General features: G+C 36.6%; 2 protein-coding genes and 1 pseudogene across 3 annotated transcripts; 2 read left to right on the forward strand and 1 right to left on the reverse strand.

Moving 5' to 3' along the window:
- Positions 1-1,810: 1,810 nt before the first annotated feature.
- On the reverse strand, positions 1,811-6,967 carry LOC150027254 (uncharacterized; annotated as a pseudogene).
- Positions 6,968-19,261: 12,294 nt separating this feature from the next.
- LOC137831134 (Phosphoribosyltransferase family protein) lies at positions 19,262-22,539 on the forward strand. Of its 2 annotated transcripts, none has more exons than XM_068638681.2 (7): positions 19,262-19,611; positions 20,123-20,438; positions 21,171-21,266; positions 21,412-21,480; positions 21,559-21,687; positions 21,969-22,065; positions 22,159-22,539. In XM_068638681.2, the coding sequence occupies exons 1-7, from the start codon at positions 19,490-19,492 to the stop codon at positions 22,290-22,292; spliced, it is 963 nt and encodes a 320-aa protein (XP_068494782.2). In that variant the 5' UTR covers positions 19,262-19,489; the 3' UTR covers positions 22,293-22,539. The 2 variants fall into 2 exon arrangements, with proteins under 2 accessions (XP_068494782.2, XP_090159595.1); XM_090303469.1 differs by having other exon boundaries at positions 19,280-19,611; positions 20,167-20,438.
- Positions 22,540-23,361: 822 nt separating this feature from the next.
- Positions 23,362-24,803, forward strand: LOC150027255 (protein FAR1-RELATED SEQUENCE 5-like). The gene is made up of 2 exons (XM_090303468.1): positions 23,362-23,623; positions 23,726-24,803. Exons 1-2 carry the CDS (start codon positions 23,471-23,473, stop codon positions 24,785-24,787), a joined length of 1,215 nt encoding a protein of 404 aa, XP_090159594.1. The 5' UTR covers positions 23,362-23,470; the 3' UTR covers positions 24,788-24,803.
- The last annotated feature ends 33 nt before the right edge of the window (positions 24,804-24,836 follow it).

The raw sequence follows: 24,836 nt of genomic DNA on the forward strand, positions 1-24,836 counted from the left end.
GATAGTCTCCCCAGGAAGCTCCCCGCACGACCGCTCATGTCGCTGTACAATGCGACCGATAGCGCGGAGGCTTTCGAGGGTATGCTCTTTTTCATGCACTTAGTCTTGTTATTTTCTGCGCTTTGTTCCGACTGACCGTTCTTTGTTTGGTTTGTAGAAATCGCAAAGAGAGAAGTCCCCCAAGCTGTTGGGATGTTGCACTCGTTCAAGAACAAACTGAACGAGAAGAGGGGGGCCACCAGTGCCAGGCCCCGGGCGGAGGAGGGTGGCCCCTCCAAGAAGCGTGGCCGCGAGGGCGGCAATATTGCCCGAACCGTTCGAGCGGCGGGTCAGATGCCCACCCCTCCTCCAGCGCGGTCCTCTAGGTCGACTGCCCCCCCTACTGACGACTTTAACCGCCCTATTCCGACGGGGGTGGCGGTGCCTTTGGCCACTGCGGGCGGATCAATGCTCGCGCTCGGGGATGACCGGTCCTTCTCCAGGGCCGTGAGCTTCAAACTGCCCTCCAACATCGAGGGTGAGATCCGGTCGGTCCCTGACGACGACCTCCTTGACGGCGGCATCGAGATGATCTGCCGGGGTCTATTTTTGGCCCGCCGGGGGGCGGACGCTCGGAGGAACCGGGTCGAGGACATATCGCGCCTCGAGCACGATCTCCAGGAGGCCGGGCACAACCTGAAACAGGCCGTGGAGGCCAACACAACTTACGAGAAGAAGTTGTGTGCGCAAGCGGCCGAGCTGGAGCTGCGCCAGAATAGGTTGGTCGAGCTGGAGAAGGCCGACGCCAACAAAGCTGCGGAGGTTATTCTCCTTCGCAAGGCGTTGGAGGCGGCCGACCTTCGGGCCACCCTAAGGGAGGAGGAAGCTGCGGCCGAGCGTGAGGCCAAGATGGCGGCGGAGGCTGAAGTTCTGAAGACCATGGAGGACACCATGGTGCTCATCGGCCAGAGCTTTGATCTTGCCGTCCGACAGGCCGAGGTGCTGTATGGCGGTCCACCTCCTTCTGGTCAATTTGACCAAGACATGGAAGTTGTGGATGGTCGTTTGGTCCCTGCAGCGGCCGGTCCTCCTCCTGTTGAAGAAGTTGAAGCTGATCCCTCTAATGAGGTGTTGAATATCGTAGATTAGGCGGTCAGCTTTAATTTTGGACCCTTGGGGCCGGGGTGTGGCCCCCACCTATCTTCAATTTAATATAAGTTTTCTTCTTTAATTGTTTCTGCATTTTCTGGACGATCGAGCCTTTATGAGCCGAATGGGCTGGAATGGTTAGACTTAAATCGTAAAATTAACAAAGTAAAAAGAACGGAGCAACCGGTCGGTAGCTGTAATCAATTGAGTAACTTGTGATAACTAAAATCAACCAAGTGATTGTAACGGAGTTCGGTAAGTCGGCCGTCCTTTTAGCGAATTCGATTTAGGCGTTTATTTTAGGCGAACTTGTGCCGATCGTTGTGTATGTCTCAGGGGGTATGCCGATTAAGGCTACATCCTGGCCGAGTGGTGACGGGAGGGTATGCCGATTAAGGCTACATCCTGACCGAGTGGGTTCGGGAGGGTATGCCGGTTAAGGCTACGTCCTGGGCGAACCATTTTTGTCGTTCATTGCATACACTTATGTATGAAACGCCTCGTTAAAACCTCTCCGACCGATGGACCGGCCGGGCGAGGAAAGAGTGCGTATATTTTATTCATGTTTTTAGCTGAAATAAAACTTTAGGTGCGTGGCATTCCACGTCCTAGGTACAATTTTTCCCGATAGGCGCTCTAAGTGATAAGCTCCCCCTTCTCCCACTTCTCGGATTCGGAATGGTCACTCCCAATTTGATGAGAACTTGCCGTCCGACTTCCTAGCGTTGCTGCGCATTCTCCAGACGAGGTCACCTTGTTGAAAGCTTCTTGGTTGGACCTTTGAGTTGTATCTCCTTGCCGCTCGGAGCTTGCATGCCGCTTCTCGTATCTTGCTCTTATCTCGAAGCTCGTTCAGGAGGTCGAGGCCGACCGCCAGACTTTCCTTGTTGAGGGATAAGTCGAAGAGTTGGCGTCGGATGGATGGCTCCCCGACTTCTACTGGTATCATGGCCTCGGTGCCGTACGTGAGGCTGTAAGGGGTTTCTTCTGTGGTGGATTGTGGGGTGCAGCAGTATGCCCATAAGACCTCGGGCAGTTCCTCCGTCCATCTTCCCTTGGCAGTGCCGAGTCTCTTCCTTAGCTCGTTCAACAGAACCTTGTTGGCCGCTTCAGCTTGTCCGTTCGTCTGTGGGTGCTCAACGGAGCTTGTGAGGGATTTGATGCCGAGGTCGTCGTAGAAAGTCATGAGGCCTTGATCGATGAACTGCCGGCCGTTATCGGAGACTATCGAGTGTGGTATGCCGAACCGGCATACTATGTTTTTCCACACGAATTTTTGGACGTTTCGGGCGGTGATTGTGGCTAGTGGTTCGGCCTCGATCCACTTGGTGAAGTAATCTACCGCGACCAGCAGATGCTTTGTCTGGCCTTTGCCTGGTGAGAATGGGCCGATGATGTCCATTCCCCACATGGCGAACGGCCAGGGTGATGTCATGCTGTGCAGTTCTTCTGGTTTTCGGTGGTGAAGGGGGCCAAACTCTTGGCATTTTTGGCATTTCTTGACGTAGTCGGCGCTGTCTCCGTGGACGGTCGGCCAATAATACCCTGCGCGGATTATTTTGGCTGCCATCGTTTGGGCTCCGGAGTGGCTCCCGCACGCCCCTTCGTGGATTTCTTGCAGCACGTATTGGGATTGTTCCTTGGTGAGGCACTTTAGGAGTGGCGTTGAGTACCCCCTTCGGTATAGGTCCTGACCGATCATAGTGTACCGGGCGCACTGCCGTCTGATGTTCTTCTCTTCCCCCGGTTGGCATGTCCCGTGTTCCAAATACTGAGTGATTGGGGTCATCCATGTGTGGGTCTCGGTGATTGTCATGCACTCGGCGTCACCTACACTCGGCTGTGCTAGTCGCACCTGGAAGACCGATCGGTGGTGGCTTTGTTTTTTCGTAGATGCCAGGCGAGAGAGTGCATCGGCACGTTCATTTTCCTCCCGCGGTATGTGTTGGACCGCCACCGCGTCGAATTTGGTCATGACGTTACGGACGGTGTGGTAGTATCGTTGGAGGAGGGGTTCTTTGACTTCGAACTCTCCTTTGATTTGGCCGACGACCAACTGGGAGTCGCTCTTGCATGCGACCTCTCGCGCGCCTAGGTCGTTCGCTAAGTTGAGGCCGGCCAGTATGGCCTCGTATTCCGCCTGGTTGTTCGTTGCTTTGAAGGAGAACTGGAGGGCTTGCTCAATCAGCAAGTCCCCAGGCCCTTCGAGGACGACCCCGGCTCCGCAGGCCGTTTTATTGGAAGAGCCGTCCACGTAGAGGACCCATTTGGTTGAGGTTTATGTGTTCTTGGGGAGCTCGGCTGCGAAATCCGCTAGGCATTGGGATTTGATGGCACCCCTCGGTTCGTACTTGATGTCGAACTCTGAAAGCTCGACCGACCACCCTATCATTCGTCCTGCAAGATCGGGTTTAGACAAAATTTTATATATGGGATAGTTGGTCTTTACCCTGATTTCGTGGTTCTGGAAGTATGGGCGCATTCTCCTTGCTGTCAGCACCAGGGCCAGTGCCACCTTCTCTATCATTTGGTACCTGGTCTCGGCTGCATGGAGCGTCCGGCTGACAAAGTATACCGGGTGTTCTTCGCGGTCCACTTCTTGGACGAGGGCGGCACTGACCGCCTCCTCTGATACCGCTAGGTAGACTACTAGGCGGGGCTTTTGGATGACGGCCGGCGAGGACATGAATTCTTTGAGCTGGCCGAAGATTTGCTCGCACTCCTCGTTCCAGCTAAATTTCGAAGTTTTGCGGAGCATTGCGGCTATCGGCCTGATCCGTTCGGCGAGGCGGGGTACGAATCTGGAAAGTGCTGTCAGCCGGCCAAGCAGTTGTTGAATTTCTTTCAAGTTTTTCGGGCTTCTCATCTCCGTTATGGCCTTGCACTTGTCGGGGTTCGCTTCGATTCCTCTGTGGGTCAGCATAAAGCCGAGGAACTTGCCGCCTTCAACGCCGAACGCGCACTTCTCGGGGTTAAGGCGCATGTTGACCCTTCTTAAGGCGTCGAAGACTTCTTGTAGGTCTTTATTGTGTTGGCCGCACGAGTCGGACTTCACCACGATGTCGTCCACGTACACCTCTATGCTTCGGCCAATCATCCCTTTGAAAATCTTGTCCATGAGCCTCTGGTAGGTAGCCCTGGCGTTCTTTAGGCCGAACGGCATTACCTTGTAGAAGTAGTTTGCACCGTCCGTCGTGAAGGCCGTTTTACCTCTATCGCTATGGTGCATGCTGATCTGGTTGTAGCCGGAGTAGGCGTCTAAGAAACTCAATATCTTGTGGTCGGCCACTCCGTCTACGAGCCGGTCGATGTTAGGAAGGGGATATGAGTCCTTGGGGCACGCCTTGTTGAGGTCTTTGTAGTCTACGCACATCCGCCATTTGCCGCTTGACTTTTTAACCATCACGACGTTGGCCAGCCAAGTGGAGTATCGTGCCTCGGCTATGAAGCCGGCTTTCAAGAGCTTCTCGGCCTCACTTCTGGCGGCCAGCCGCTTGTCCTCACCATGGTTCCTCTTCTTTTGCGCGACCGGGCGGGCTTCTTTATATACCGAGAGGCGATGGGTGATGATGTCCGGATGGACTCCTGGCACATCGGCCGTCGTCCAGGCAAAGAGGTCTATGTTTCTTTTGAGGGTTTGGTGAACGAAGTCCGCATCGGCCGCGGCCATTGTCGTGCCTATGCTTGTATACCGATCCTCCCCGTCGAGTTCGGCTTGTCGCAGCTCGTCCTTGGCTTCAAGTCTTGGCTCAACTTCCCTGGGATCCAGGTCTGCCATGATGATGCCCTTCTTTGGTTGGGGTGAGTGTCGGCGAGGGCTTCTTCCACGGCCGGCGATCTTTCGTCTGGGCGAGCGGCTGCCGCTGGGCCCCTGTTGTGTGGGCTCGACCCGCAGCCTTTCGGCGTAACATTCTCGGGCGACCTTTTGATCTACATGTATGGTCAGGATGTCGCCCGCAAGGGAAGGGAACTTCATTGCTAGATGGGGTGTGGAGACGATCGCTCCAAGTTTGTTGAGGGACGACCTGCCGAGGAGGATGTTGTAGGACGTGTTGGCGTTTATGACCAGGTATCTGATCTTGAGGGTTTTGCTGGCCCCTTCCAGGCCGAACGTTGTGTACAGCTCTATGTAACCCCTCGTCCCTACGCGCTCCCCTGAGAAGCCGACCACGTGGTCGTTGTAGGGCATCATTTCCTCCTCCGGTATTCTCATGGCTTTGAAGGTCTTCCAGTACAGTATGTCGACCGAGCTCCCTTGGTCCACGAGGGTCTTTTTGATCGTGAAGTTATCGATGTCGACCGATATCACCATGGGGTCGTCCTGGGTTGGGTCTATCCCCTTGAAATCTTCGTCTGTGAACGTGATTGGTGGCATCCTTGGTCGGGCGGAGACGAGGTTTACTTGGTGGACGGCGCGGAGGTGCTTCTTGCGTGCGCTGTTGGTACTGCCTCCGCCACCGAACCCTCCGGCTATGGTGTTAATCACTTCTCGGCCTCTGCGAGTGTCGGTTTGTGGGGGGTCGTCTCTTCGTCCCCGTCGGTCTCCCCGCCTGTCGCCCTCTCGTGGGCCTGGGGGCGTTCGGTCTCTTCTCCTAACCGTTTGCTCCTTGCATGGGGAGCGGCGCGTTTCTCGGGTTCCACGCACGAAGCGCCTGAGGTGCCCGGCTTGCATAAGTTCTTCAATTTTGTCCTTCAGGGCTTGGCACTCCTCGGTAGAGTGGCCGGTGTTCTTATGGTACCGGCATCTTTTGTTGCGGTCGGCATTTTCTGGGCTCAAGGCCCTTCGGGGCGGTGGTATTAGCTCGGCGCTCAGGGCCTCTTGCAAAATTTTGCTCCTCTCCGCGTTCAAAGGTGTGTAGCGGGAGAAGCGGGGTCCACGATTGTCCCTTTTCTGGTCCCGACCGGTTCGGGACCTTCCTATCCGTTCTCTTTCTTCTTTCTTTTCCCCGCTTGCCTCGGCTCGGGCGTTGTTTCTGAATTCGCGAAGCTCCTCCAGCTGCATGAATTTGGCCGCTCGGCGTCTAAGGTCATCCAGGTTGGTAGCAGGCTGCATGCACAGGCTGTCGGTGAATGGGCCGGGTCTGAGGGCGGTCAGCATGTGATGCATCGCCACCTCAGGACTGAGGTTGCGAATGCTCATAGCGGTCTTGCTGAACCGGTCAATGAACGTTCGGAGGGACTCTCCCTTCTCTTGACGAATGCCGACCAAGGCTATGGACGTCAGATGGTGGGGGCGGCTTGTTGCGAACTGGACGTCGAACTTGGCTACCAGGGTTTCGAAGCAGTCTATAGAGTGTGCTGGGAGCTTGGTGAACCAGCTCAGAGCGCTGCCCTTCAGTGAGGTTGGAAAGACTCGGCAGAATACTGCGTCGTCCGTGGTGTACAGGCTCATATGGGTCGTGTACGCGTCCACATGTTCATCTGGGTCGGTCGTCCCATCGTAACGATCCATGTTAAAGCCTTTCCACTTGTCTGGCAAGGGGGTTTCCATGACACGGTTGGTGAAGGGATGGCGTCGGTCCGGACCCGCTGGAACGGTGGTGTTGATTGTCTTGCTGGGATGGGACTCCCCATCCATTTCCAGTGTGAAGTCATTCTTGGTGTCTTTCTCGGCCTGGATGCCGGCCCCGGTGGCGTGAGACCTGCCGGCCTGATTAGTCATGGCGAGGGACGGCACCCCCTCGACCAGTCTCTTCATCCGCTTGTTCTCTTCCTGGAGGTTTTTGATCTCCTCCTCATTCTTCTTAGCAGTTTCCTCGTGCGCCTTCTTCATCTCTGCTAGCTCCTTCTGAAGGGCCATCATCATTGCTGTTTGGTCTGCTTCGGTCATGCTTGCCATGCTGCGGGTTGATACCATCTACTGCTGTGGTTGTTGCTGGCTCTCCTCGACCCCACGGTGGGCGCCAATTGTTCTCGAACTAGGTTGCGGACTGGGAGAACTATTGTCTTCGGATGTCACTCGGTCGGTCGTACTTCACTTCCTCCTTCGGTTCTTCTCGTAGGATGACTCCTCAGGCGGGTGGGGTACCTGCAGATGGCACTCCAACGCTCAAGTCAGTGGGGTATCGTATTCGGCTGGCTGGAATACTGTAGATAATGACGTACCTTGTTCCTTGGAATGCGTGATATTTATATTATCTTGATGGGTCCTCGCTGTTGGGCCGGATTAGGGGGTTACTTAGCGATTAGGGTTGGATTAGGTCGTTTCCTAACCATAGGTTAACCTTCGTTAATTGGGTCAACCTTTGACTTGAGCACTTTGTGTCGGTCGGCCACGTGTGACACATGGTCGACCTCGTACCTTAAAGTATGGTCTTGACACATGGGTTGACCGGGTCAGAAGACCGGTCGGTCATCCCAGTACAGTTGTAATTTTGTTACACTGTGGTGTTTTTTAATTTTGGTCACTGCCACAATCTGATTCTGTTGCCCGTACTTTGATTTTTTTTTTTTTGTCACACTGGTTTTTCTGCTTATTGATTATGCAGAAACTAATTTTGAGTATGCATGATGAAACTATTTTATCCTACTACTATACTTTCTTTGTATGGTATACAATTCTATTTTTCAGAACCTCTCAAGTTCAAAAACTACAACACAAACAAACCAGGGATTTGCGTTCATCAAATAGGGGGAGATTGTTGAACAAGATGCTTAAAGACCCTGTTTCTATGTGTGTGTCTTGTCTAGTAGTTTTTGATTTGTTAATTCACACCTTGTATTGATTCAAGCTCACTTAACTCTTCATCTCTTTAGAAATAAATGTTTTCTTAAAAGCTGAGAAAGTTGTTATTCAAAGGTATTGAGGCTAAGGCAAGTTTTTCAACGTGTTGAATTTTCAAAATACTAGTTGTTTGACACTTAGTGGTTTTCAAAATGATTTGGAAAAGCTTTGCTTTGTTTTGTCTTTGCTGTCAAACTGAAACAACCGATTATTTCGATAAAATAACTGGTTGTTTTTATGAAATCCTTAACAAAGAAATTATTTCATCTATTGTTTTGGAAAGCAATTAGTTGTTTTTATAACAAAATTTTGTTAAGTGTTTAAAACTATCTTTAAATGATTCCAACTACTTTTGATTTATGATCTAACAATTTAAAACACTTCCTTTAGTCTATATGAAGATTGTCTTATGATCTTTTCAAGAACTTAAGAAAGAGATATTATTAAAAACATTTTTCAAGAGATCAAGAGCTTTGGATCATCACTTATGTGTTGAATAGGATTGGGTCTTTGTATACTTCTGTTCTTCTACTTTGTAAAGCCTAGGTGTGTTCTATTTCCTTTCTTTTGAACTTTGTAATTTTTTGTATTTGATGTAAGGCAACTTCAGAAAAGGGTTTATGAAAATTGTGGTGTTGCCAAGGACTAGTGTGTATTCTTGAGGGGTTCATGATCATCACTCTTGGTGTGTGTTTTGTAATCTAGGTTTGATTACATAGTGAATTCTCAATGATTAGCTGAGGACTGGATGTAGCTCTTGGTTAAGAGTGAACCAGTATAAACCTCTTTGTGTGATTCTCTCTATCCCTTCTATTTTACAATGTTTTAATCATTGTTCTTTCTTTGTTGTATAAACAACCTATTGTTTCGAGAAAACAACTGGTTGAATTTCTGTAAAGAACATTAAAACTGAACTTTTATCGAGTTGAACAGAAAATCAATTGGTTGATTTTTTAGAACTTTTCACTCTACTTCCAAACTTTACGAAAATCTTGTGAAAACAATTTAACCCCCCTCCCTTTCTTGTTTATGCCATACATTCTAACACCAAAAACCCAAGCATATCTTGTTTCCCCTCATCCAAACATAATCCATAAATGTACCAAAACTTTAATAAATTATTGACAACATATAAATAATAAATAAAGTGTTCTGTTGTTGATTTTTTGATGCAATCTCCAACAAATCAGACATGTAAAGCATTGCCATCCCATGGCACTTCCATGGGATTTATACTTATGGTCATAGCTACTTTCACCAGTGATGCCACAAGATCAACAGTGGACAATGTGTTTTACATCTAATTTACACTAACACGAAAGATAAAAAAAAATTGACCTATTCTTCCATATATCAGTCACATTTTGTTTCTTCTTCAGTTTACCAAAAACCACATTGACATTTTTTACCTTATAAATTTGAATGTTAGTTTATGGAATTCGAAAAATGTCATGTTCCTGGTGTCTATTGAAATATCTTTTCAATCTACAATACAAGTGATATTTCCTTATAAATCTACGATGTCAAGGATACATTGTCTTCCTTGCATATTTCAACTACTCATATGATGTGTTCTCTTAACAAACTGGACATGCTCTATGACCCTTCACATTATAACCTAACAAGTTTCCATATGCGGAGAAGTCATTGATGGTACAAAATAACATTTTATATAAATAAAGATTGAGTGTGATATAACATAAATTCCAATTTCACAAAATCTTAAAATTTTACTATTCAATCTCAAACTATTTAAATATAACAAAATAATAATTAGTAACTAAGAAAACTAACCTTAAATTTGAAGTCATACCGGACAGAGGAGGGGTCAGATAACCCTGATGAAGGACTATCACGCAAAGAATGAAAGACGTGTGTGCAAGGTGAGGAGCGGCAGGAAGCAAGGCACGAGCGTCATGGTTTGGGGCGCAAGGTACTTAGAGGATGGAGGCGGGAGGTTAGGGCAACCAATGAGCAAGAGTGATTTGGTGGACGTGACTGGAGCGAGGAGCACAAAAATGTTTTGTGTGTGAGGAAAGTTTGTCACATGTCAAGGGACGGGAAATTACGAAAAATAAATTAGACTTTTAACAACAATTCGCATGATAGCTGTCGTTGTTTGTGAGGAAGTCCACTTTTAATGAAGGTTCTTTGAATAACCATCATTAAAAATTTCAAAGTTTAAAAAAATATCACTGCATTATTTTTTTCAACGGTTTTCTTTTAAGTGTCATTATTTGTTGTCGTCAATAAGTTATTTTGTACTAGTGACATACACATTATATAACTATAAATACAAATATTTACAAAAGAAGAGTAAAAAAAATAAAAAATAAAAACTTTATTCTTTTTAGATGCCCCTCATACACATATAGGAATAGTTGCTTGTGTATATTATACCATCATTACAGTTCCTAATACAAACAAACACATACAATACTATTAAAAATGTGATTTTTTAAAAAAATCCTTTTTTTATAACTTACTCTATCTAATGGTTGGTGTAACACCCCAAAAATATTCTTCATATTGTCCTATAAACTCTTCCTTAAAAATTTGTATAAAACTTATATTAATTCAAAATATAAACTTACACATACACATTATATAAGTATAAATACAAATATTTACAAAAGATGGTAAAAAAATCTTTATTCTTTTTAGATATCGCTCTTACACCTGTTAAAAAAATTGTTTGTGTACATAATACAATCATCAAAATTCATAATACAGACAAACAAATACAAGGATAAGCTATTGAAATAAATTTTTAACATTAAATTTACAACTGAGATAAATATTATGTCATGTGTTAATTCATCAACAAGTTAAATTTGATTGATGATTTATTACTTTTTGGTTATGCTAAGTGTAAACAGTAAAAAAATAGCTATTAAACCATTTAAATATCATTGTGTACCCATACTTGCACCCCATTTACGAAAAATTAAAATGTGAATTTATAGTTCATTTTTCAATTTAATTAGAATATATTAAAAATATTAGGAAAATAAATTTTTATCTTCACTATATCATTATTAAAAATAATTAAAAATATTTTTATTTTTTATATATTCATTTAAGTAGACAAATTGTTAAGAAAAAAAAAACATGTTTAGTAGGGTGTAACCCATACCTCCATCCCATTTATGAAAAATGGATTAATCTAGATTCAATAAAATGAATAAGATTTAAAATTCGTATTCATTTTAACTAGATCAAAATTATTTGGATTTTTCTAAATCCATTTAAAATTTAAATAGATTAAATCTATATTAAATCCACTTTGTCAATTAGATTAAATTCATTTCATCAATTAGATTAAATCTATCTAGATCTGGGTCCTGGCTGACTTAACTTGACATGGTTCCAGGTCACTCAGCTCGAAATGGAAACTAGCCGACTCAGCTTGACATTGACCCGAACCGACTCGACCTGGGCCAAGATCGACTCGGCTTGACCTCGGTCTGGGTCGACTTGGCTCTACATGGCCTAGTGCCGACTCAACCTTGGCTCGAGGCGACTCAGCTCGACATGAGCCCCGACTACCTCGACTCGATATCGGCACGGGTCGACTCGGCTCGACATCGACCTGAGCCGGCTCGGCTCGACATTAGCCCAAGCCGACTTAACTCGACATGGGGCCGAATTGACTCGGCTCAACCTAGGCCCGAGCCAAGTTAAAATCCAACCGAAAATCCATTTTGGATAATCTAAAAATATATACAATATATATCTAATCCAAAAATATGGTTTTAAATTTGAGATAAATCCATTTAAATGAATTAAAAGTAATATGGATTTGGATAATTATGAATTAGATATGAGAATTTGAATTTTTTGCCCACCTTAATTTCACTTTCAATTTCAATTTAAGTAGAATATTTATATTAAAAAATATTTTCACTCTTTTCTTTATAAGATTTGTTTTTAAATATAATAACTTTAATTTCGTCTTTATTTTTTAATTTCCAAAATTATTAATTCACATAAAACAGTAAATATGAAATTAGTCTCTCTAAAACGTATATAGTAAAGTCATAATTATTTATTTCAATTTTATGCTAATAAAAACAAAAACATGTTTATTTAATTTTTTTTCTCACTCATTTTTATTTATTTTTAAGTACTCCTTTTACCTATTATTTTATTTACACTCTAATTTTTATCTTTTTTTACATTTCTTTCTTAATTTTTTTTCAAATTTCTTTTTTATATTTTAATATTAGAAGTTCTTCTTTACTTATATTAAATATTAATAAAAATAATTATACTCCTTCAAATAACTTTTATCAGTTTACTAATTGACTCTTTTGAATTACATTTATTTATCATAAAAAAAGAAACTAAATGATATCCCAAAAAATAAAATAAAATAACTAAATAATATCCCCAAAAATAAAAATAAAACTCATGCCTTTTCCACCAACGCATCCATTAAATCAAATTTAATAAAAAACATAATTATGTGTCAGTCGAATCCAAGTTAACTTTTTAAAACATTAAAAAATATTATTTTTTACATCGACATAGCGAACACAATATCAAATAAATTTAATAAACAAATATCCAAGTATTCGTTCGGTTCAGCCCATACTTATATTTCTAACTATAAAAAATAATATTATTCGTGTGTGGTATGCAATGTGTTATTAAAAATTGATTTTGTTTGCATAGGATAAGTCGATGCAATGTATTTTTGTTTTTTATTATTTTATTGTTTTGAAGTAGTATTTATTAAGAGTGTGTCGGATTTAGACTATTTATTTTGTATTATTTTAACGTTGGTATGCCCCACTTTATTTGCATTTTGTGTTTTATCAACAATTAACCGTTAATTTCTATTTTTCTTATAGTGTATTAATTATTTGATTAGGTATAAGTATGATTATATTTGATATTATTTTAAATAATAAAATTTTTATTTTGAAGATTTGTATACTAAATTACTTTATATTCATATAAATAAAATATAATATAAAAAATTAACTATTTTAAAAATGTTTTAAAATATTCATATTTGAAAAGAAACTATAAGTGGGTGTGAAACCATTTTTTATTTAACATTATTTTTCATGTATTTGTGTATTATTTTTTTATTTATATATAAAGCATCCATTACAAGAAAAATTGTTTTTAGAAACTAAATTTTTGTTTTCTAAAATGATAAAATTAGTCACTAATTTAATTAGAGACTAATTTAGAATCTAATAGTCTTAAGTGGCTAAAATCATGGTCGTTAATTTTAGATATCAATTTATATTCTAATTTAGAAATCAATTTAGTTACCAAATATTATAAATTAATTTAGTGACCAATAATATAGAAACCAAATTAACAACCAATTTCATTGAAACCAATTTAGTGACCAAAATATATAGAAATTCATTTAGTGACCAAATATATAAATACCAAAAAATGGTCACTATATTGGTCTCTAAATAATATAATTTATTATAAAATATTATTTTATTTACCTACTTACTCTTTATTATTTTATATTTATTTATAGATTTAAGTTCACTCATTTTAAAATAAATTTATAAAGTTCGTCAACTCAAGTCTTTCATATTTTATATTTATTTATAGCCTTATGCTTAGTGTCACCAAATGCTACTTTTGTTTATTAAAAATGGAAAAATATAAAAATAAGAAGTGAGTTACTAAAAGGATTTAATATTCTTCAATTAATGGGTCATTTTCTCTATATTTGTTCTTGACTTATGTATTCTTTCCAGAGTGGCTATTACTATTTAAATGGAATCAAAATAGCCTAGATGCCTCACGAGATATCATGGACAAAAGAATATCACGAATTACTATCAGGTGGAGAAAAAAAGAAATAAACGGGCAATAGAGAAACTTTATATTTTTCTTCTTTTATTTAATTTTAGAAAAGACAATAAGAAAAAGAAAACAACAATTATTGGTCAAACAATTTCTAAAAAAAGTTGTGCATTTCTTTCTTATTTTTTAAGTAAAAAGCTTTATCTATCTTTTTTTTTGTGATCTTTATTCCATGAAGAGTCAATGCTCAGTGGTGTACCATGTGAGCTTTTGATGCTAGCTATAACAATAATCATCTTATTAGTAAGATTGAAATTTAAAAATATATATAGAATAGTGTAAAATTACATTGATAAGGACAAACCCAAGAGTTGTCCTTACGTCGTTGGTGCGTGCGACGAAACAATTCTAATATAGTGGGAGGAATTCCATTCATCTTTGTCTAAAAAAATAAAAATTTCATACACTTTCTATATTATATATATTGAGATGTTATAAAAAGAAAATAGTTAGAAAAAGAAATTACCATATTATATTCATGTTGAGATGTGCTAATAGAGCCACATGTGTGACGAGACCTTCCAAAACCTCCATAGCCAGATACTTTCCCGATCGTGCTTTTCTTTTGGAATTCTTCATATGTCCATTGCTGACATAATATATCACAGGTGTTGAATTAGCTGCAAACTGAGATGTTTTGAATGATTGATCAACATTTGGTTTGAATTTGAATTAGAAACTCCTAGTGCCAAAGATTGAACTGCAAACAAACTGAGGTGTTATGAATGATTGATCAACATTTGGTTTTGAATTTGAATTAAAAACTCATGGTGCCAAAAGGGTGAGGTGCAAACTGAGATGTTCTAAACTGAGAACTGAAAACTGAAAAAAAAGGACTACTAATATGTCAGGAAAAAGAGTAGGCAACTAGTACATATAATCAACAAATAAAGTTATATAAAGTATATAGATATCTACATCATTACATGAGTTTGAAATTATACCTTTCAGGAAATATACAGGAACCATGACCTGTGACAACGAAAATAAAATAAATAAGTTATGTTAAAATGTTAATGAAACGACTTAAAAGGGTGATTTGTGCATGCCAAGTTTTTTCTTATGGTCAACAAAGGGAAAAGCTGAAAAAATAGCAATAAGCAAAATGGTAAAAAAGTAATAAGCATTGATAGCATATGTAACATGTGCAGCTACATTATTTGGATCATAAAACGGTTAAAGCGAAAGATAAAGTTAGAAATTCAAGCCTGGCACTATTTGTTCAGATTTTAAAAGAAAAAAATCTTAAAAAAGTATGTATATCTATTTAAATTAATTCATAATTTTTTTTAATTTAAATAATATTTTGAATTTATTATTAATTTAATTTTATATTTAAATAAAATTAAAAGGTTAAAATACCATTTTAAATGTAATTTTTAAATTGATATTTAATTATTTTAATATTATACTAAAATTAATAAATTAGTGAATTAATTCATATTAATTTAAAATATTTTATTAATTAAAAATTAATAATTAATTTTATAAAATTTAATTACTCTAAAATTAGTATCTAAATTTAAATAATAGGGACTCAAAATTTAAGTATCTACTTAGAAACTTAAAAAATTAGTTTATAATTTTATTATTTTTATAGACCAAAAATTAGTTTTTAAAAGAGATTAAAAGTGACTTAAAAAATGTTTCCAATTACATCTTAACAAAAGATTAAAATATGTCTCTAAATTTATTTTTATTTTTTTTATTATTAGCTATAAAAATATAGTATCTAATTATATTTTAATTTTTTATTAATAATAGATACCATTTTAATATTAAAAAAAAATAGTTTATAAAATAGTATCTAAATTAGTTAATATAAAAACTATTTTTTTTTCTAAACTAGTTATCATTCAATCATTTTCTTGTAGTGATGCAAAACAAAACACAATATTTCATTCTTAAATGTTAGACAAAAATTCAAGATAATATTAGCTTAGGTCAACACAAAATCATCATTGAATTTTCATTTTCATTGCAACAATTATTTTCTTCAAACTTTAAGTGTGAACTTTTTCTTGAGAGAAATGTGAAATCTTGGTACTCTTCTTTTTGTGAAGTAAAATGTTTATCTTTTTATTTTGTAAAGTTACTCACATGTAGAACTCTTGCTATATTCCTCCGTTGAGAGTTTTATTGATTACATTTCATCTTATATCTTTATAGACAAAAGTGATAATTTAAGAAATACGAAAGTTTATACTCTTAAAAAAAGATTGAGAAGAAATAATTAAAACTTATTTCTCTAATCGTATTTCTAAAACTTTTGATTAGTAAAATATTTTTGTAAGTTTCTATCTAATCAAAGAGTTGTGAGTGAACTAGTAAGTGTTGAAAGTGAACTACTAATATACGTTATTGCATTGGAAGTGAACTACTAGACGGTCTATCTATATATATACGCAAAAGAATCTTAAGTTTTATTCAATATTTTTTTTTCTAAAATGAGGCAATATCTTCAAATATCTTACTCAAATAAATATTTTTATAACTATTTTCTTTTTTAAAATAAATAATTAACAAATTATTTTATTTTATTTCTTTTAACGGGTTAAAAAATATTTCAAACATGCATTAATTTTGTTAATATATTTATTTCGCATAATCGATTTCTAAAACTAAATTAGTAATAGTTTATACATATTATCCCCTTCTGACCTAGGTTGCAACACCATTTTAGGATCAATGAAACTCAATTATAAATTTGAGATTTTTCTTACTATAACAGTGAGAAGCATATAATATTTACTATTTCTTCTCCATCTTCTTCATTTCCTTAATCTCCAAGCCATTAAAACTCACTTAATGGCATTGTAGCAAGCCATGAGGGAAAGGTTGTTGGAGGAAACAGTGAATGATAATGGTTTTGGTTCTATCAATTTAACAAAGATAAAATTGAAAAGGAATTTAAAAATAGTGGGTTGGAATTAGTTATTAGGTCAATACTATTTTATTCTTCCAAATTAATGTAGAAAATTTTGAGTAATAAATTTTAAAATAATAATATTTTTAAATTTAATAATTATTATATTGATTTATTGATGTTAATATAGCATTAAAGTTTATATTAATATTTTAAATTGATATTTTACATTTATTAATTTTTTACTCACAAATTTAAATTAATGATATTAATTGATAATAATAATTTTTAAGGACCATAATTTTAGTGTTTTTTTTCATCAGTAAAAATAATTTATGACATTAAATTTTATATTAATATTTTACATTTATTAATTTTTTACTAACAAATTTAAATTAATGATATTAATTGATAATAATAATTTTTAAGGACTAGAATTTTAGAAACAAAATAATGTTTGGATTGAGGAGAGGATTTATGGGAGGGAAGGGAGAAGATTTGTCAGGATGGTTTATTGTAAGTTTACAAATTTATTCTTGTTATTAAAAAATATTTGAATAATGAATTATGATTTTTTTAAGTTTGAATTAATTAAATTTTTCTAATATATAATATCCATAATTACTTATATTTTTTAAATAAAAATATAATAAAAAATATTTTTGTGTTAAATTGAAATAAATTTATTAAATATATTAAAATTTATGAAAATAATATTTATTAATATAATTATTTTTTATTTTATATAACTATATATGTTTTTTTTTATATTATAATTTTATTTTAATATTTTAATTATTTATAGTTATATGTTGTTATTAATAATATAATTAAATATTTTTGAAATTATAAATAAATTTATGTAATATTTAATTTTGTATATTGTAATAAAATACATGTACACGGATATTTGGGTAAAATACAAGAATTTTACATGTTGTTATATGTTGTTATTAGTAGTATAATTAAATATTTTTAAAATTATAAATAAATTTATGTAATATTTAATTTTGTATATTGTAATAAAATACATACACAAGGATATTTGGGTAAAATACAAGAATTCTACATGAATTTCATAAATCTCTTCATTTTTGTGAAAAATGAAAAAAACTCTCCACCCTTTTCCTCATCCACTCCTCCACTTTCAAAACCATTGAAACAAACGCAAAAAACACTCACTCCCTCCTCTCCTCTCCCTCTTCATACTTGGAAACAAACACATTTAGCCCTCTACAAAGGCAAAGTAAAAAAAAAAATAGAGGTGAAATTGGATAAAGGCAAATTCTTTCCATATCGATTTGAATATGCATCCTAATACCTTTCAAAAAATTTAAAATTACCTCTCTTCAAGATTTTAAAATCAGGAATTAAAAAATACAATTTGAAAATCAGAATTTTATTTTACAGTAAATCTAAAATAAAAAAATATATTTAAAAAAAAATCGAAATACAAAATTTAGAAATGCATTTCAAAAAAGAATTTCCAAAATTTAGAAATGTGTTTGAGAAATACAAATTCGAAAATATATTCTGAAAAAGGGATTGTAAGAATATTTTTTTATCCACACTCTCTTTTCAGGTTTTTTTTTTTTTTCTCGAATGGACCGTTTTGTTATTTTTATTAAAAAATGGGTATAAATTCAAATTCCATTTTGTAATTTGAGAATTATTTTTTGCATCTTATAGTTCCTTGTCCTTGGCAAATTCTTCCTACACCCAAATTTAAATTTTTCGAACTTGCACCCTATATATTTTTAAATTTCCAAAAATGTCCTTAATTCTATAAATAAAAATTTAAAATAAAAAATATTTTAGAAAAATAAATCCAAAATAGATTATTTAGTTTTGGAAGTGAAATTTAGAAATAGAATTTAAAAATCAAAATTTTATTTTAAAAAAACAATTCTAGAATTTAAAAAATACTTAGAAAACAAAATCTAAATCTAGAAACTTATTCCAGAAAATAAATTACAGAATGCATAAAAGTTTTCCAAAAATCCAAACAAAATATTCTAGAAAGAGAGTTCTAGAATGTATTCTTTATTTGCAATCCCTTTTATTTTTTATTTTTTTCATTTCACACAAAAATAAAGTACATGTTCACATTTGATTAGATGCAGGAAATAATTGCCTAATTCCTTCTTACACCTTCGGACAGATTTTAAAAAGTCTAAAATGTCCATACTTTGGATTTCTTTTTAAATTTTGAATTTAGGAAACAACATGCTTCGAATTAAATAATGTATAATGTTTTTTTTAATTCAGAAACACATCCAATATGTCATAATCCTCTAAAATGTATTTCAGATTACATAATTTAAAATATATTTATAATTTAGAAATTTCTATAAATCATGTAATTCAAAACAATTTATGTGTTAGATAATTTAAAATACATTTTCAGATTGTATAATTTAAGAATAGATTCTGAGTTGATTTTGAATATTTTTTTATTACATTATGTATTTTCAAATTATACGTACATTCTAAAACTGTGTTCCAAAAAATATAACCTAAAACTTTCAAAATTATGTATTTTCGAATTCAAAATAGACTATATAATCTACAACACGTTTGTGAATTTTGTAATTCAGAATAAACTTTTGAATTTTATAATAATTTGAAAATTTCCAAGCTATAAATAATTTGAATTTTTTTCACATTTATAAAAATACCCTTATAATTTGTTTCCCGAAAAGGTGTATTGAGAAGAAAAAAAATTGAGCATCGATATTTGACGAATGTTGGTGAGCAGAGACCCGACCCATTGATTAGGTTCTTTCCTTCCTTCCGTGTTCTTCGTGGCCTCACCACACCACACTCTAACAACCCTTTCTTACTTCTGTATTCTCTTTCTGCTTCCTTTCTACGCTTTTGCTTTTGTTTGAGAGAGAGAGAGAGAGAGAGAGAGAGAGAGAGAAATGGCAATGGTGAAGTCCCCAAAGAAGCAGGTGAACCTCTTCTACTCCCTTGACTGTGAAGAACTTGCCCATAAGGTTGCTCTTTTATCTCCTCACATCATTCTCCAGAACATCAAATGGAGGTGTTGCTCTCTCTTTATACTCCTGATCATTTTCTCTTGTTGAATTCAATGACTTGCGCTGTGTTGTGTTGTGTTGTGTGTTTGGCTTGTTCTTTGCTATTCCTCTTTAGTGATGATGATGATGATGTGATGTATGCCGATGAAGAGTATATTAGATGAACTTAGGATTTTCTCAGGAGAATATTATTGTCTTCCCTAAGTTCCTCTGGTTGTGTACCTATGTTTTGATGTTTTTTTCATGACTAATTTGCTTAGAAATCTTCTCTTGGGGTGATATTTAGTTATAGCTATCCGTTATATTTTAATAGTGTAATATCACTATACCAGTTACCTCAGTTTTGTCATGATGTATTCTCTTTGATTCATATCCTGGATGGATATCTGAGGATCTGGATTCCTCAAACCACATTTGACCTGTATGACATTATTACAAACAAACTGCATGATGAATTTTGTTTTCCCGTTTTTATAACCAAAACTAAAAATGCTTATTAATTTCATGCTTATTCAGGTCATTTGCTGATGGATTTCCAAATTTATATATAAATAATGCAGAAGAACTCCGAGGTCAACATGTTGCTTTTTTGGCATCTTTCTGCTCCCCAGCACATGTCTTTGAACAACTTTCTGTCATATATGCACTCCCTCGTCTATTTGTTGCTTCCTTCACATTGGTTTTGCCTTTCTTTCCAACTGGATCCTTTGAGCGAATGGAGGAAGAAGGAGATGTAGCAACTGCCTTCACCCTTGCTAGGATGTTGTCAAATATTCCAATTTCAAGAGGTGGCCCAACGAGCTTAGTCATATATGACATTCATGCCTTGCAGGTTTGTGTGTGTACTGCATTGGAAGGAAAGTGCTACTATGCTTTGTTTTTGTGCTGTATAATTTAAGGTGCTTATGAATTGCTACTCAATATACTCTTGTTGTTTATGGGAATTTTGTTGCATAATCTCGTTTTCGGTTATGCTTGATGGGTCAATGCACTTCTTTATTATTGTCTTTCAAAGAACTTTTCTTCACTGAAGTAGAACTCTTGAAGAATGAGCGAAGGCACCATTCAACATAATATGTGGTTAGATAGTCAGTTTTTAAGTCATATGAATGATGCATGTTTCACTTTTACTTGTTTGAACAACGTATTCAGTTATTGCTCATATACTTCAACTTGCTTAAGCTACGCAACAACATAGTAAAACTTTGTGTCTTTCTGGTTTAATGTTCTCAGCTTTTAGGACATCATTGATTCTTAGTAGAAACCTCTTATGAATGATAATAGAAGTGGCAAAGAAAATATATTTTATTGAATTGTATAGAAAGAATAGAAAATAGAAGACACATCTTTCCTCCAAGATTTTCACCTTGACAAAGGATTTCTCCTCAATGCTCAAATGATACACAAGACTAAATGAGTCATTTCCCCTTAACTAATTAACATCCTAACAGTTGTAATTAATACCCGTGTTTTTGCAACAACAGTGTGCTTCTTTGTGTAGTTGATATTGTAGCAGCATACTATCAAGTTTTTGTAATTTTATTTATGATTTTACATTATGCAGGAGAGATTTTATTTTGGAGATGAAGTCCTGCCTTTGTTTGAGACTGGTATTCCTCTCTTAAGGAACCGTCTGAGTCAGCTTCCTGATGCTGATAATGTGAGTATTCTGTGTTATTTCATTCACACTTTGTCTGTTGATCAACTTGTTATGTTAAAAGAGTGAGTATTTTATATTTCACGGAAAATTGCCATACTTGCTACATTCGTATTTTTTGGCCCAAATTTCTGATTGTTATTTTCAGGTAGTTATTGCATTTCCAGATGATGGTGCATGGAAGCGATTCCACAAGCTGTTTGATAATTTTTCAGTGGTGAGCCTCCTATTTCTTTGATTAATTTGTGCTTATATTTGTTTTGCTAATAGATTTCTCTGTTTTTCAATGTGGTAGGTTGTATGTACTAAGGTTCGTGAAGGTGACAAGAGGATAGTTCGGCTCAAGGAAGGCCATGTCTCTGGTCATCATGTGGTCATTGTTGATGATTTGGTCCAATCTGGAGGCACCTTGATTGAGTGTCAGGTCAATATTTAATTTGCAAATACAAAAAGAAAAATGATGGTATATTCTCAAAAGAAAATTGTTTGCTTGAAGCCGATCTCACCTAGTGACATGATACTATTTTTAGTTGTTGATTATTGGTCTTAGTTGTGCCAACCTAAACTTGGCAAAAGTTAATCTGTATGATGCATCAATTATCAATATTTTTGTGTGCATATGTCAAAAACTCAATGCATGTTTCTTCTGCATGTAAGTGCTATGCTACTGATCATTTCTCTTTTTTTTACTATTGTGTTCCTCAGAAAGTTTTGGCATCCAATGGTGCAGCAAAGGTGAGTGCCTATGTCACCCATGCAGTGTTCCCTAACCAATCATGGGAGCGATTCACTCATAAAAATGGTTAGTCCTAGCTTAAATGTCACATGCCTTCTAGTTTCCACATTCTTGTATTTTTCATATGTGAATACTATTTCCATTTTATTTAACTTGCAGAATCTTTGGAGAATGCATTTTCCTATTTCTGGATCACAGATTCTTGCCCTGTTACTGTCAAAGCTATAGCAAATAAAGCTCCTTTTGAAGTATTGAGTCTAGCCGGGTCTATTGCCGATGCTCTACAAATATGAGGGCAAAATTTCAAGGGAAAAACTTTGAACTGTGTTAAAAGGGATTTTTAACTACAACTTTTTGTCCCTGTTTCACATTACAATAACATCCTTTTACTTGTAGTGTGCATTGCTATGAGCTTTAGCACAAAGAAATCTAAGAATTTGATTTCTTAAGTTCTGGACTGTACTGAGACCTGAGTTGAGTAACTCTGGTACAAGACCATCGAATGCAAATCTTCTAATCTTACCAGAACATTATTACTCATGAACATGCATCAGAATTAGAGAATTCATTGATGAAATTCATGCCTAAGAAAGAACGACTAAAGAATCTTTGTAGAAACTAAAAAGGTATTCAAAGATACTGTGATGTTTAAGTACTTAGAAGGGGAAAATATTAGTAGGTTTCTCATATTGTCATCAACTTTTCAATTTTAGCAATGAAATGATTTTTCTCTCTTAAAATCCTAAGAATGGTTTTGGACTCTATATTGTCAGAAAAGTGATTCGCTTGTCACTGCTTTAACTTGAGAAGTTGATAATAAAAATATATAATTGTTTTCCTGCATTTTATATTGGTTTTTAACCACCACTAGTTGAAATTTTTGAAAGATAAAATTTAGGCAATTGCTTTCTGCACCCGATCAATTGTGATTGGCACCCGACACATTTTTGAAAATCCTAAAATGTCCTTGTCTTCTTCATTTATGAAAACATTGAATGGTGAGGAAGAAGAAGTTCATGAATGTGTGAAGCTTTGGTTTGAGCTGCAAAAGAGAAGGTTGTGCTTTGTTCATTGTTGCTAAGTTGAGTGTAAGCTTCGTTTGCCAAGTTAATGAGGTAAGTAATCCATTTTCGTTCGTTTTTGGTTTTTTTCTCGAGCTCAGCTGGTCTCGGATATCGGAATCCGGAATTAATTTTTTTCTGCCTACGGATATTAATATCCGGAAGTCAAAATTTTCAATACGGATAATAATATCAGGAACTAGTATTTGCCTACGGACGTTGATATCCGTAGTTCATATTTGCCTTACGGATGAAAATATCCGGAACTAGTATTTGCCTTACGGATGAAAATATCCGTAGTTCATAATATTGCCTTACGGATATATACATCCGGAAGTTAACTGTTGATATTTTTTTGGTTATGGATTAATTTATCCGAAAGTGAAGTGTTCATTTTTTTCAGCAACCGAATGGATACAACAGAGTCATACATGGGAGTTTTAGGGGAGATTGATGTGTGGGATGGATTAGATGATGTTGATCTAGAGCAGTCAACAAGTTATAACGCATTAGATAATGAACACAGGGCACATGAATGTAGTGAGGCATTTTCTACAAATGAGGTATGGTCAATGTTGGGTTGTGAATGTTTTTTATATGAATTATTTTTAAATTTGGCATGATGATCAAGATGTTCTTTTAAATTTTTAAGAATGTTATTGTAGGTATTTCGTGATCGAGATGAGCTGTTAGATTGGGCGAGAAGTGTTGACTATAGTTATGGGTTTGTCATTGTTATATTAAGGTCAGATACATGGACGGGCCAACGAGGAAGGATGACTTATGTATTGTTAGGTTGTGAGAGAGGAGGTAAATACAGACGGTATAAAAAAGAAGTAGATGTCAGTCAAACTGGAAGTAGGAAGTGTGAGTGTCCTTTCAGATTGCGAGGCAAACCAGTCAAAGGTGGTCAAGGGTGGAAGGTTGAATTAATTTGTGGTTCTCACAATCATGACTTGGCAGAGACAATGGTGAGTCATCCCTATGCTGGAAGGTTAAGTATAGAGGAAAAGGTTATGGTTGAGGATATGAGTAAAACTGCGGTGAAGCCAAGAAATATTTTACTAACCATGAAAGAGAGAAATGAGAAGAATGTGACAACGATTAAGCAGGTTTATAATGCAATCACTGTTCACCGAAGATCACAACGAGGTCACATAACAGAAATGCAACAACTGATGTTGTTACTAGAGCGAGACAGGTACGTGCATTGGTGTAGGTGTGATGAGGTCTCTAATATTGTGCAAGATATATTTTGGACACACCCAGATTCAGTAAAATTGGTGAACTCATTTAACATTGTCATATTAATGGATAGTACGTACAAGACGAACAAGTATAGGATGCCGTTACTTGAGGTTGTTGGGATTACGTCTACAGGTTTGACTTTCTCCGTTGCATTTTGTTTACTAGCAGCAGAAAAGGAAAATAATTTTTTTTGGGCCCTTGACAGACTTAAAGGGTTGTTTTTAAGAGTTGATTCATGCCCTAGGGTGGTGGTATGTGATAGAGATGTTGCCTTAATGAATGCAATTAGAATGGTGTTTCCTGAAGCTTATAATTTGCTATGTCGGTTTCACATTGATAAAAATGTGAAAGCAAAATGTAAAATGTTGGTGCATCCAAGAGAGGCATGGGATCAAGTAATGGAAGTGTGGGGATCTGTTGTGGATTGTGATATTGTTGAGGCCTTTGAAGATCATGTCAATGCTCTTCGAGTTGTCTGATCTCCATGGCCTATATTTGTTGATTATGTGATGGATACATGGTTACGTC

Source organism: Phaseolus vulgaris, chromosome 6 (genome assembly GCF_051622355.1).
Source record: "Phaseolus vulgaris cultivar YP4 chromosome 6, ASM5162235v1, whole genome shotgun sequence".
Classification (NCBI taxonomy): Eukaryota; Viridiplantae; Streptophyta; class Magnoliopsida; order Fabales; family Fabaceae; genus Phaseolus; species Phaseolus vulgaris.